General features: G+C 37.6%; 2 protein-coding genes across 2 annotated transcripts; one reads left to right on the top strand and one right to left on the bottom strand.

Moving 5' to 3' along the window:
• Nucleotides 1–885: 885 nt before the first annotated feature.
• Nucleotides 886–1,623, top strand: LOC111776729 (CAP (Cysteine-rich secretory proteins, Antigen 5, and Pathogenesis-related 1 protein) superfamily protein). The gene has a single exon (XM_023656058.2). It carries the CDS (start codon nt 979–981, stop codon nt 1,495–1,497), a length of 519 nt encoding a protein of 172 aa, XP_023511826.2. The 5' UTR covers nt 886–978; the 3' UTR covers nt 1,498–1,623.
• A 4,807-nt stretch (nt 1,624–6,430) lies between these two features.
• On the bottom strand, nt 6,431–10,667 carry LOC111777761 (BEL1-like homeodomain protein 2). The gene is made up of 4 exons (XM_023657477.2): nt 9,348–10,667; nt 8,847–9,232; nt 8,286–8,346; nt 6,431–7,199 (listed from the first exon to the last, which is right to left on the bottom strand). The coding sequence occupies exons 1-4, from the start codon at nt 10,314–10,316 to the stop codon at nt 6,600–6,602; spliced, it is 2,016 nt and encodes a 671-aa protein (XP_023513245.2). The 5' UTR covers nt 10,317–10,667; the 3' UTR covers nt 6,431–6,599.
• Between the last annotated feature and the right edge of the window lie 3,380 nt (nt 10,668–14,047).

The following is a 14,047-nucleotide window of genomic DNA, read 5'->3' on the forward strand; positions in this document are numbered from 1 at the left end:
GTGTTGTTCTTTCTGAGGCCGAGTCCATGGCAATAGTTGAAGATGGAAAGAAGATATAGATGACAGACTATCTAGAAGAATTAGGCCAGAAGTATTTCGAGAAAATTCTTTAGACAGATAGTCAGAGTGTCATACAGTTAGTGAAGAACAGTTTATCATATAAAGACAAAACACAGAAGGCGATACCATTTCACTCGCAGGTTAGTAGAAGATGGTGATGTGTCTGGTAAAAAGATAGAGGGTGCAAAGAATCCAGCAAAAATGTTGACAAAATAAATATGTTGATGTTGGAACATTGAGGTTGTGCGAAACCTCAATTGGCATGATGCATTGAAGATGCTGATAGTCGTTTGAAAATAAAATTCTTAGTTGACTGGATCATTCTCGAATTGGGAGAAGGGTTGGGATATGGAGTTTACTGAAACCATATATATATCCCTCAGCCAACTTTTGAAGATGTACTTTCTGCGTTCTCGGTAATCTCTCTCGTTATACATACCTGAAGTCATAAATATAAACTTTTAGCCAAAATTCCACATTACCTTTTCTCTCTTCTATTCTTTGTGTTCATATAGATCAAGTGTATGCATTATTATTGTGCTATCCTAACAACTTTGATGCAAATCATTTATGAAGATTAGAAAGCCGAAAAGTGAGTTTGTTGTTTGAATTTGAACATGGTTTAGGCTAGCAATATGAGTACGTTACATATGAATTTGATACTCTCAGCTCATCCGTTAGAAGGCTAGCGGACATCGCAGCTGGATTCTCGCACCAAAATCAGACATCTTATGCAATTCATTACATATATAAACATCATTTCGTTTTTAAGTATTTGTCAGACTAAAGCTTATAAAAACAAAATGATAAATGTTCCACTTATCCATTCCAAAAATAACCCTAATCCCCAAATTCCTGTTTTCCTATAAGATCCCAACACAACCTCTCACTCTCCTCACGGGACTCGCGCCTTGGGAAATGGCGATTAATCAAACGTTTCTTCCGCTTCTAGCCTTGCTACTATTCCAATTACTCGTACACCACCAGATTTCAGCAGCCGCGGCGGCACCGACGGCGGCGAGTGAGTACTTGGAAGCCCACAACCGCGCAAGAGCAGAGGTGGGGGTGGATCCACTGCGGTGGAGCGAAAAACTAGCCAATCTCACAGATCGGCTGGTCCGATTCCAACGCAACCAAAAGGGGTGCGCGTTCGCGGATCTGAGCGGCAGCAAATACGGCGGAAACCAGATGTGGGCAAGTGGACAGACTCTGACGCCGCAGGCGGCGGTGGAGGAGTGGGTTAAAGAGAAGGCGTTTTACAATCACACGAGCAACACTTGCGTGGGAGAGCACCACTGTGGGGTTTACACTCAGGTGGTGTGGCGGAAGTCGGCGGAGGTTGGTTGCGCTCAGGCGACTTGCCGGAAGGAAGGGATTAATTTGACCATATGTTTCTATAACCCCCCCGGGAACGTCGTCGGTGAAAGTCCGTACTAGATAAGGCTCAACCTTTTGTATTTCCCCCCCCCCCCCCCCCCCCCCGTAGTGAAAGGTGAGGACATAAGGTTGTTGGAATGTAATGTGACGTCGTTTCAATAAATGCTGCTTTCCATTTTCATCTTACTTACTTTTAATGCCTTCTTTTGTAGATCGCTGAATTTAAAATTATTTTCGTAAATAAATATCTTATTTAATTAATTTTGTCTTGGGAATGAGGTTTTTTTTTTTTTTGGAAAAATGTCATAAAATATTTTTACATAAAAATATTTTAATTAATAAAGAAACATACTGAGATCTTTTCTATCATAGTATGATATGTAGTAGACTGAACATCATCTTAATAGATGGAACATCACTCGTAGAAGGTTAGTTGTCAACTCTTCGACACGGCTATAGAGTCAGAATCTGAGGAGAGTGACCCCACATGTGCTTGCCAACTACTACGTCTACTCATGTGGTCCCTCACCCCTCTCAAGACGGGTTTACAATATTAAGACCCTGTCTAGGAGACCTTTGGCCATTTCCACACACGATAATGACACATAGTCTTCTTAATGTGCTACTCTAATTGGCCTACACCTAGCTCAAAAATACTACTCCTGTGGACCTTACACTTGGTAGAGCGATGCTGTTAAATTTGACCTAGGTTGTTGATAATGCCATTGAGGTGCTAGGGTGGATAAGGTGATGGAGACTATGATGACACCATTCACATTGCTAGTGCCCTAGAGAGCTTCCTTAGTCAGGTTGATTTTGACCCTTGATCGATGTACATAGAAATGAATAATCGAAACAGAAAGAATAGCATGAGGAGAGAATTTCTAGATGGTTGAAAATAATCCTTTGTGGAAAACATTCATACTATACATAATATTATCTAATGAACTTGTTCCATAAATTACATCTCCTAAATTTGTTCCATTTGTTGGATGAATTAAATCTCTCGAAAAAAAAAAAAAACTAAATCAAGTATAAGTCAAGCTTATTGAATTACAATCTTCTCCGTAAACTTTGTTTTGGTTGAGATTAATCACTTCGAACAAATCCCGCATCTCTGCAAGTTTGACCCTTGCTAGGCCTTTGTTGAGAATATTCTTTCGTTGCTCTCCAATGTCAATTTTATTTGGTCCCTGATCAACTCCGTTTCTTCATAAGAAATTTTAATTCCATAACATGCAATTTTTTATCTTATCTTTTATGCAAGAACTTAATCACCATACTTGTATGTCGAAACTTCTTGTAGTGTATTCCTCTATATATTCAACCCTGCTTTCTAGTAATATATGTTCTTGAGAATTTTTGGGGACACCGTCAATAGATTGGGTTGGAACAAGTTGGTAATTATCACCTCTGTTATCATTGGGTTGATTGTTTCTTTGTAGACCTTTCTTTAGGCCTAACTCATGGTAGGTTCGATGTCCCATTTTTCTTATGCTTTGGACCTTCCTCTAAGCTTCTTTGGTTGAGATGATAAGGCTGATGAAGCCCCAACATTTTTTTTCTCGGTTTTACTTCATTGATTTTATTTTCAAGCACTAAGCTAAAGGGTCATGTTTTGTGTGGAGTACTATATTTGCACCATACCTCTTTTGGTGAGTGGGATACCCATCTTGTGATAGGAAAAGGCACGTGGATGAGCTGAAACAACAATAGACTCATGTTTGATAAGGGAGTCGGTCCTTTCATGAACTTGTGGACACCGATCGAATGCCCAAATCGGTCCATCAACTTAGGTAATAAGTTTCTTAAGTCCAGAGATGTGGCTACTTCAGGCGATGCTCTATTCTTTAGAACAATTGCAGACGAAAACTATGGTAAGTTTAGACTAATGTCATCATCCATACCCTCGAGGCCTCTCGAGTTGCTAGCAACCATGACAATTTTTGGTTCATAATTATATTACCTCCATTCCCTTAAGAAAAGGGTGGATAATGAAAACTATTGAATGTTACTTTCATCAATTCAGTCATAGTCGTCCTATAGATCACCACAAAGCTCGAATATTGTATTAATGGCCTTGAAGTGATTTTCAATACAATGATCAAACTCCAAAACCTTAATCTTGGGGCCATCAAGACGACGTGCAAGTTGCTCTTTGTTGATTGAAGTAGCCTTCAGTTTCTTCTTAGCTCTATTTTTTGTTCCTTCTTCCCCTGATCCACTGGTTGGTAGATGGCAGTAAGAGTTATCCTTTTCTATTGCTCCTCAACGTTATCACCATACTCTATAGCATCTCACATACCCTAGGTTTATAAATTAACACCTAGGTAAACAGAGTCCCATCGAACGCCACACCCGTTCTAATATGTAGCATAAGCGAGTTAATTGGGCTCACAAACCATGCATGTTCAACCCATTTAAATGCCTCAAAAGTGTTGTTTATAAGAGGCAAGAGGGCATTGTTTTAAGTGAGGCCACATGCCCATGTCCTTAAAAGCCGCAAAATAAGGTAAGCTCAACCCGGAGGGACGGCAGCCCTCCTTAATTAAGAAAGATAAACATATCAAAATTTGGACGTATGCCATTAATGGACACACAAGAGACAAATAAAGCATTGAGGTGGTTTCAAAATTGAGTCATCATTTCATGGGCCTGAAGAACCCTAATTATCGGCCCACATTTTATGTTCTCAACAAAGACAGCCCACTCATAGGGCCCCTCCACGCCAGAGACCCACATTTAATTTCACATTTATCTTCCCTATTCAATTTTGGGCATTAAATAGATACCCAACTTGGGCGCTCCTCATCCCTATCAAGACTTTTGTAATATCAAACTCATAGGCCTGAGCCATGTTGTTGATGAATTAGCTATCAATCCAAGCACTACTAAGCAAGGAGATTTATGATCCTTTGGTTAGTTAATGAATTCCTCATATGTATGGTCCAATAATATTATGAACTCCAGGATCGACCCATTAAATTTAATGAACTTATTGTAATTTGACGGAATAATTTTGAATAATTTCTCCAACCCTTCATTATTTTTCTATTTAATTATGCCCCAATAACATATAAGACCAACAGGACCACATTTGTCTCTCCACTCTAATTGAAGATAAGATGTTTTTTTTAATTAATGTGCAATTAATATAGAGTGAATTTCATGTATACACTTGGTATAGAACCTAAGTACAATAAATAGCTCCATGTTCAATGAAATATTTCATTCCTCCCGCCGTTACTTTTTTTTTTTTACAAAATTTCTAGTTCGTAGATCATGTATGTATCAGTAACTGCATCTAATTTTTAAAAGAACAGTAATGTTTCGTTAGTATGAAGTATTTTATTTTTGTGATGATCGATTAATATGCTATAGTTATGCATACGACACATTCAAACTATCAAACTTTAGAACGGTAAAACAGTAATTATGGGTGTTTTTATGCATTGGGTTAGGGTGGTGTGGAAAGAGAGGAGAAAGGTATATTTAGAGTAAGGGTAAAAATGAGGGAGAAAGTAGAAATTGGGTGTTGGTTGAAGGAGAAGGAAGGAAAGTATATTATATTTTGAGATGGATTAGAGGTGTTTTCTCAAAGGGAAAGCAACAACAGACAAATGTTTGTAGAAAGATAGGTGAAGGGTTCTTGTTGCTTCAAATTTTATTATTTTCGTTTCTAAGCTAACTTAAACATGCATGTCATTGCTATTTTCCAACAATAGTTCCATTTGGAAACTGGTTTTGAGAGACAAGCAACAAACACAAAAATCTCCAAAAAAAGAATTACAAAACAAGTGGAAGTAAGGGCGTGTACGAATTCAGTTGGGTTGAAAAAAATCTTCTGGATCAACTCGAAATTTCAGATTGGTTGAGTTTGTAACCCAAGCAATCTGAGTACAGTTTACAACCCAACCTAATTAAAAGCCTCTTTTTTTAAGTGGGATTGAGTTAGGTTGTCGGACTATTCTTTTTTTTAGGGTTTATCGTCTAGGTTTTTAAAAGTAGGGCAGAGTTTAGTTGTAACTCTATTTTCGGGATGGTTAGATTGACCCAACAAAATAAATGTCTACGTGCAAACCAAACCCAATTTTCGATTTTTTTAAAATTTTACAAACCCACTCAACTTTTATGGTGTAAGTTTGGTAATTCGAATTATTGGAGCATATGAATACCTCTAAGTGAAAGAGTTAGCTATAAATTTGTCGTAGTTAAAATAAAATTTTGCAAAAGTAGTATAAATATATATATAAAAAAATAGAATTGATATGACCAAGACATCGATCCTCTAATATAAATTTCAAGGAAAATCAAATTATCATAAGATATTGTAATTTATGTCACATTAAACAAGAATCAAGCCTCGTTAGATGGTTATAAATTTTGGGGGATCATAATTAACTATGATATTTCAAATTACCGTCATAAAATATGAAAACATTTTTGCTTTTTTTAGCGAAGGACTAAGTTTTTTTTTTTTTTTTTTTTTTTTTTTTTTTTTTGCAATTCATAGTTTAAATTGGATGTTTAGAATTGTTGAAGCTTGACATCATCGATTTTGAATCTCGAACAAGTGTTCTTGCTTTGAAATATTTGATGAACAAAATAATCCGAATCTTATTTTCTCTTATAGTGATTCTTAGGAAGAACACATTTAAATTTTGTTATTAACGTTACAGTGAATCAATATGTAAATAATATTAAAGTACATAAACTGTTGATATTCATTTGATTAGAGTGAGAGGAAAGTAATTAATTGTATAATGAAACTTCATAAACACTTCAATTTGGGTTTACTAATATTGTGAGGTTCATTAATTAAAATATATAAGCCTATAAGTGATAATAAATAATTACTAATCTCTCCAATATAAAGTAGTTAGGAAGTACAACACAATCAAAACTAGATACAGATGCATTATATTTAATTAATATATGCCACCATCTAAAATTCCTTAATAAAATGGCTTAATAGGGGAAATAAACAAAATAATAATAATAATAATAATAATAATAATAAAAATGATTATTTTTCACTTGTTTTTGTTCTTCTTAAATATATATATATATAAGAGAATAGAAAATAAAAAAAATAAAAATAAAATTGTGTTTAAACTGTGTCTATATTAAATTATATATATATATATGAAATTGTATTTAATCTAACAGTCTCCAAACTCGGATCTCAGGGAGAAAGAAGGGTTTTTATCGGGGATATTTCCGGCGTGGCGTAAACCTAATGTGAGCGACACGTCACCCGTGGTGGTCCCGAACCTTATAAGCGTGGTGGGCCCCTGGATGTCAGACGTGGCAGAGGTGTTTGTGGTCCCGAATTGATGATCAGGTGCAGTGAGAACGCTGACTCGCCGACACGTGTCCTGCAGCTCTGAATCATAGTGGGTGGCGGGAAAGCAGTTTGCCACCATCGATGGAGTTGGCGGCGCCTGGGAGGAATATTGTTGGTTTTGCGAGAAGAGTGGAGGATGGGTTAGGGTGGTGTGATCAAGTCCTTTGGGTGGTGGTGGTGGTGGTGGTGGTGGTGGTGGTGGAGGAGTGGCGTCGGACGGCGGCGTTGGAGTTTGTGAAAGGGCATTAGAGGTAATTTGATGGGGGTTGGTTTTTGTGTCCTCATCTGTATTATCCTCATCATCATCATCATCATCATCATCTTCTTCTTCTTCTTCTTTGGCTTCTTGTTGGTACATCTCTTCCACCATGGGTTTCCACAACCGAACCCTGGCATTAATGAACCAGTTTGATACCTGCATAAAAACATCATTTTTTATTCATTCATCTCTCTATCACTACCAAATTACCATAAATAAATATTAAAACCCTATTTTTTTAAATTATTTTAAAAGTCCCATGTTTCCCAACTCCCTATAAAACTATTCAACAATGCTAAAGATGTCTTTTTTAGACTTTTTAGCTTAAGATTTTTAAAATGTTTTGAACGCAGCCTTATAAATAATGTCCTCGCTAAAGCTCGTTTTCTTTTTTAATTGATATGGGAATACTCAATCTACTCATACTGAGCTCAATCTCTTTGCTGACACATCACTCACTCGATATTTGGCATGAATCTAAAGAGGAGAATACAGGGAGAGGTAAAAGTGGGAAAATGGGGAGTTAATCAGCCAACTTTTTAGAACATAATAATGGCAGAAGAGGGTAAGAAGAGCGGCAGGCAGGCAGGCAGGCAGCGGCAGCGAAGTAACAGCCGCTGGGTTCTGGTGAATGGCGATGACAAGGGGCAGTCTGACAATGAAGGAAAAGTTTTGAATGAAAAGGTGGGAGACTCCATTAATGAATCAACAAACTAGAGTTCTGTATCCATTGATTGAATACAAAATGAAATACCCTTTTTATTCCCTTTACATATGCATCAGTCCAAACCCACAACTCTACTTTTGCCTTTGCCTTTGCCTTTGCCTTTGCCTTTGCCTTTGCCTTTCCCTTTTCAATTCGTACTAAATGGACATTTCAAAGCTTCTACTTCCTAACATGTAAACTGTGTTCTAATACAACCCAACATCCGAAAACCTAGTAAAAACGAAGCTTATCTTAACAGTGAAATAGAAGCTTTCTTAAGTTTCTTTTCTTTTCTTTTCTTTTCTTTTGTTACAATTAATATATATATATTTTTTTATTTTATTTTATTTCTGTGTCCCTCCGTTTGTAGCTACTGTACTTAGTGCTCAACATTAATTAGTGTTCAGAATTTTTGTCTTTGTAGTACGTGAAGAAACAAAGAATCCAAGGACCAGACACACAACAAGACAACGAATCTAATATTTTTGGTCTTAAATTCTGAGTTTGATGAGAGAGAGAGAAAGACGTGTACTCACCTGGTTTCTTGACAAACCAGTCTGCCTAGCCAACAAATGCTTATCAGCATCACTAGGGTACCTGAGAAAACAAAGAAATTTGAGCTTGTTTTACTTTAAACGTAGCTTTTGGAGTGTCAAAATCTAAGTCAGATATGATTTGTAGCTCCCCAATTATTGATTAAATTGGTTGCTCTCCCCCTCCCCTCCCCTCCCCTCCATCATCATCATCATCATCTTGGCCGGCCAGTGAGTGAGTGAGTTTTAATGCACCTCCCTCACTAGCTTGCCTTTTCCGACACCTTTTACCTCACCGACCATTTTTCACATCCTAGGACACTCTTATCACTGTTTGATTCCCCTTTCATTTCCACCTTTCTTCTACTCACTTACTCTCACTTACCCCGCCTTAACTTCACTAACTAATGCTCCCACCTAATATACGATATTGTTCAATTTGAGCATCAATTTTGGTGACTTTACTTTGGATTTCTCCATCTTACTTATAAACCCATGATTATTCATTGAATTTGAAGTTAAAAAGTGAAATATTTGTTAAGAGATAGTAAGAAAGATACGCACGGATGAAGGAAATGCTCGAAGAGCCAGGCGCGCAAGATGTTGACGGAGCGTTCGGGGAGGCCGCGTTGAGGACGCCAAGCTTCTTGATCCATGATGCCCATTTGGTGGAAGGCTCGTTGTTGTCTCAGCCTTTGCTCCAACAGCTTAAGCCTTGGAGTCTCTCCCTTTGTTATTCCAGAGGCTCTTCCCCCATCTTTGTCCCCTAACATCTCGCAGCTTTGCTTCAGCTGCCCTACTATTGCGTCCTTCAGACACCTGAAATGCCTCGACATCGCCTTCTGCGCCAACGCCGTGTATGCCACCGCCGCCCCCAACCCCATCACCTCCTCGAATGAATTCACCACCATTTGCATCTGCTCGCAGTAATGGTTGTATCTTCGATCCACCTGCATTTCCATTTTCCCAACACCAAATTTCTTCAATCAAACCTTTAACTATACAATTCCCCAAATAATTAGAAAATCAAAAATTAATAAACACATAGACAAAGATTTTACATGCCTCATCAAGCATAGACAACAGTTTGACCTTCCTCCTCTGGTGTTCGATTCTATCAGCTGCTGACAAAGCTGGCTGCGGCTGATGATCTTTTGCGGCGGAGGAAGAGACTCCGGCGCCGTCACCGCCGTGGGAATTGGAGTTGGAGGGCAAATTTGATTTGTTCCTCTTAAATTGACCTCTTCCAACGCTACAAAACTCCTCCAATAATTCTTGTGCAGCTTTAACATACTTTGAGTTTCTCAACAAGTTGACAACTCCCAATGGATTAGACGACCCAATTCCGACATGAACATGTTGGGGGTAATGGTGGGTTTGATAAAGTAACCCACTGGCGCTGTCACCCATTCTCAATTCCTCAGCTTTTGCAGCCTCCAGAGACGATGACAACGACAGCGAAAGGCGGCCTTCATTAGGGTTTGAAGAAGAATGGTCTCCTGTTTCTTGGTCCGGAACCACACCCCACGTGAATTGTCCAAAAGACCCTCCTGAACCTGGGTTTGGAAGAAGCATGTGAAGCGTGGACGAGACTGCCGGTGGCGGCGGCGGTGGAGACGGCGACCGAGGGTTAGGGTTCATCAGAAAAAGCTGCATGGCAACCGCTGAGTCAGCTGCGTTCATCGCTTCCCGATTCCCATACAACTCCGTCTGTGGCGGCGGCGGCGGTGGCGGTGGAGCCGGAGGAAAATTGAACATTTCCGATAAAATTCCAGCCGAATCGTAGACGTGGTGGAGCGCCGCAGCACCGGCAGATTGGTCATCATCGTCGTCGTCAATTCCGACTAACGATGGCGGATGGGGCGGCGGGTGGAAGCCTTGAAGTCTAAGCTTCTCCTTCCGGATCTGGTGGGCTATGTGTTGGTAGTGTTGCTGAGGGTCTTGGTGGGCAGTGGAGGATCTATCAAAGCCATTGGAGAAGGGCGTGAAGAAACCTGCCGCCGCGGCCGCTTGCTGGTAGTCTTGTTGTGACATAGAATCACAATCAAATTCTTCAAATTGTTGCAGAAAAATGGTGAAAAACAAGAATTGAAGAGGTTGGCTACAATTCCCATATCATAAAATCCTCATAATTCCCTTTCATCATCATAATCATCATCATCTTTCTCCAAATTTTTCAACACACAAAAAAAAGAGAACTTGTTAGAAGGAGGAGGAGGAGGAGGCAAAGGACTTGAGATATCATTTTCATTACACTCCAATTGAAAGGTTGTTCTTCAATTCTTCCCATTTCTCTCTCTCTCTCTCTCTCTCTCTCTCCTCCTGTCTTTCTCTTTCCTTCCTATCTTTTCTTTTAAGGGGCTACAATTCGCCTTATGCAAAAGGAGTCTGAGACCCGCCTCCTTCTATTAACAATCACGAATCTACATAATGGTATCATAAGCTCTCTCGTGTCTTTGCTTTTAGCTTTACTAAAATGAATTTTTTTTTAATTTTTATTATATTTCTCTACAAATATGAAAAGGAGAGGAGAATTCCCCAAAATGCCCTCCCACCCTACCCTCCATCCCAGTTCATTGACCGAACCAGACACGTCAGTAAATAAAAGGTTAAATCATTATAACATATGATAATAAAGGGATAAGGATAGTACAAAGTCCCCTCAATCATCCGGCTTCTGAAATGTCGGTAATGCCATACCCGGATCGTTAAATCCGCTGTGTTGAGCGAGGGTAAAAGGGTAATTTCAAGAGGGAATTATTAGCAACCCCGAAGAGACAAAACTCAAAAAGGGATTGTAGCAGTGAAAGCCACACGTAACCGTTTCATGGTTTTGGATTCTCTAAATTCCCAATCTACCCTCCTCCCACACACTAATCCACCAAATTCTCTCCTTACAACTCCAAGGGTCAATAACGTCCTTAAATTTTTGTTTTAGAGAAGAAGAGAATATTTATGTTTAAAATTTGAATTAATTAAATAAATTTCACAATTTTAAGAGGAAAAAAAAAATGGAATTGAATTACAGAAATTAGTAAAGAATTAATAAGAATACTATTTTAGAGTATACATATAATGAGTCAACGAATATTTTGGAATTTTGTAGTTTATATAAAAGTTTTCCAGAAATGTGTTGTAATTATGTATTATTAAACTAAAAAATGGAAATAAATGGAATCAAAAAAAGAAAAAAAGGGTTTTCTTAAAATTAAAGAAAACATATCAATAAAAAAAAAAAAAAAAAATGTATTTGAAGCTGTGCTACCAAACCCAAATCAAGAACAAAATCAAAACTACTTTAGTTTCCAACTGCAAACCGGATTGATTTGTGACATTTCAACCCGCTCCTCAATTTCTCCTATTTATTTTTTATACATCAATATAATTCAATTATTTTATTCCATTATGTCTCTTACTTATATACTCATGGTATTCCTCTTAAATAGCGGAGGTGCACAGGATTGTTGCACGTGCCCCTTCTACTTTTACTTTGGTGATTATTTTGCAGAATATGATACTAATTAATACCGTAATTATAAAGAAAAAAAAAAAAAAAAAAAGGAAAAGAAGGGGTTAGGGAGTTTGATTTAAATCCAAGTAACCACCATGCACCTTCCTCACCCTCTTAAATCTTTCTAACCAAACCAACCACTCTAAACTTCAACCATTTCAACTAACAATTCTTGTAGATAAACACACTCTATAGTTCATAATTATTACCAATGGAATAGTGAAAAGAGAATAAGGACAAACCATATTACTGGTCTAAGAGAGCTCACACGTATAAGCTCGTGTGACTTTGTTTTTTTATCAATAGAGATAGCGTTTCTTATTTATATACCTATCATCTTTTTCTTTAATTAAGAATGTGAAGCTCCAACAAAGGAAAAGACGATGGTTGAGAGTGACGATCGATGACAATAGATGGTACTACAAGACAATTACTATTGGCTGAATGAGAGATGGAGGAGAAGGCTGATATTTTCTTATATCAAATTCTCTTTATTTTTCACTTCTATTTTAGATTTATACATCAATTATGTATTGATTCACCCTACTCTTAAAAATAATATTTAACGTACAAGTGACTCAAGCTAATGATTCATTATAACTTATAAGTATTTGATATTTTAATTTTATGAAATTTTAATTTTTAATATAATATAATAAGACATGGGTCTGGGTGGGGAATAAATATGATTTTTTTAAATAATTTTATCGAAGAACCTGACAACCCAACCGAAAACAAAAGGTTGGATTAGGTTGAATTGTAAACTCTATTTAAATTGTTCGGGTCATAATCTAATCGACATCTACGTGTAATTCATTCGTAAACCCTAATTTTTGAATGGGATATTTTGGAAATTATTTGGGAGAAGAAAAGGTAACATACGGATGAAATGAAAATGAAAATGATAATGGGGAGATCAATGAAAAAGAAGCACAATGATCGAAGTTTAAGAGAATATTTAAAGATCTCTTTACTTTTCAGTGCCAAAAACTGACATGTCTTTTTATTTTATTTTAAATTATTATAATAATTATTATTAGTGTGGCAGTGATGGATGTTTTTATATAGTGATTGCAAATTGCAGATTGCAGATTTTGGATAGCGACTGTTCGGCCCACAAGTTGTCTGTTGGACATCAAATCCCGACTTACTACAATCGTTTTTCACCCAATTCCACATATCAATCAACTCTCTCCCTCCCTCCCCCGGGACCATCCATCAACACACGCTGCTCCATTCAAACTACCCCTATTTTTCTCTCTTCTTTACTTTCCCCCTTATCACTCCATTTTAATACTTCTAATCAATTCTTCATCTTAATTATCTATCTCATACACCCCTTGTCCGTGCTAGCTCCATTGATTACCGGTATCATCCACGCCCTCTTATAGGACAGATCCAATGTGCATGGCAACCCAACTAAAACTATTAGGTCACATATCCTTAACCAGAATAGGCATATAGAGTCTCGGCCTTGACCTTTGACCTGCTTCTACACACAATAGTAACTCCTCAAGTAGTATCGGTGTGCTATCCTATTCGACTTTGACCAAGCTCAACGGTAGAAGTTCTTTAATACATTTATCACGATTCAATTTTTAAGGTTTTCTACTGCATAAATAATGATGTTTGACTTGATAGGCTAAAAAGCATGATAAAAATTTTCGCGTTTTAAACACAAAGGACTCAAAAGAGTTCATAAGCATAGTTCTTTTCTTCGTACCTTGGTCTTGATGTTCTAGGTTCATGAATATAACAGATCTTGGTCTTGAGGCTCTGGGTTCTTTATCTAGTTGCCTAGTCCCTAACTATGCACTTATATGATCCCTCTCCTCGGAAGATTTAAGGAGAGTGAATCCTATCAAGTTGTCCACTTCCACTCCATACTCCATACACAATGCATAGATCCCTGAGTAGGTTTAGTTAAAGTGGATTCCATTAGGCTATCCACTTCCACTCCATACACAATATATTATACTAGTCCTAACCCTTAAACACTCCCTTTAGATGACCTACAAGGTCATATGGTTCGTGAACAACATAAACCTGATCATAATACCTATATTTGGGATTGTATGTGTCCACGACGTAGTTTGAGTAATAATATATCACGATCCAATATTTAACTAAGAGTCGTGACTCAAAATGACAATGACGTGTAGTGTGTATGCATGAATTGAAAAGAAAACATCATTTCAAAGAAAATCATGTATTTCATAAGAAGAGTGTTTCAATACAAAGAACCCATATGTGA

This window comes from Cucurbita pepo, chromosome 16 (assembly GCF_057944985.1).
Source record: "Cucurbita pepo subsp. pepo isolate OVF chromosome 16, ASM5794498v1, whole genome shotgun sequence".
Classification (NCBI taxonomy): domain Eukaryota; kingdom Viridiplantae; phylum Streptophyta; class Magnoliopsida; order Cucurbitales; family Cucurbitaceae; genus Cucurbita; species Cucurbita pepo.

What these genes read in the sequence shown, in the direction of transcription:
- LOC111776729 (XM_023656058.2), top strand. Translation starts at nt 979, where the DNA reads ATGGCGATTAATCAAACGTTTCTTCCGCTTCTAGCCTTGCTACTATTC.
- LOC111777761 (XM_023657477.2), bottom strand. Translation starts at nt 10,316, where the DNA reads ATGTCACAACAAGACTACCAGCAAGCGGCCGCGGCGGCAGGTTTCTTC. An exon ending in TGTTGTCTATGCTTGATGAG is followed by an intron (nt 9,233 to 9,347) that starts GCATGTAAAATC and finishes ATGGAAATGCAG; the next exon opens with GTGGATCGAAGATACAACCA. An exon ending in CTGGTTTGTCAAGAAACCAG is followed by an intron (nt 7,200 to 8,285) that starts GTGAGTACACGT and finishes GTTTTTATGCAG; the next exon opens with GTATCAAACTGGTTCATTAA.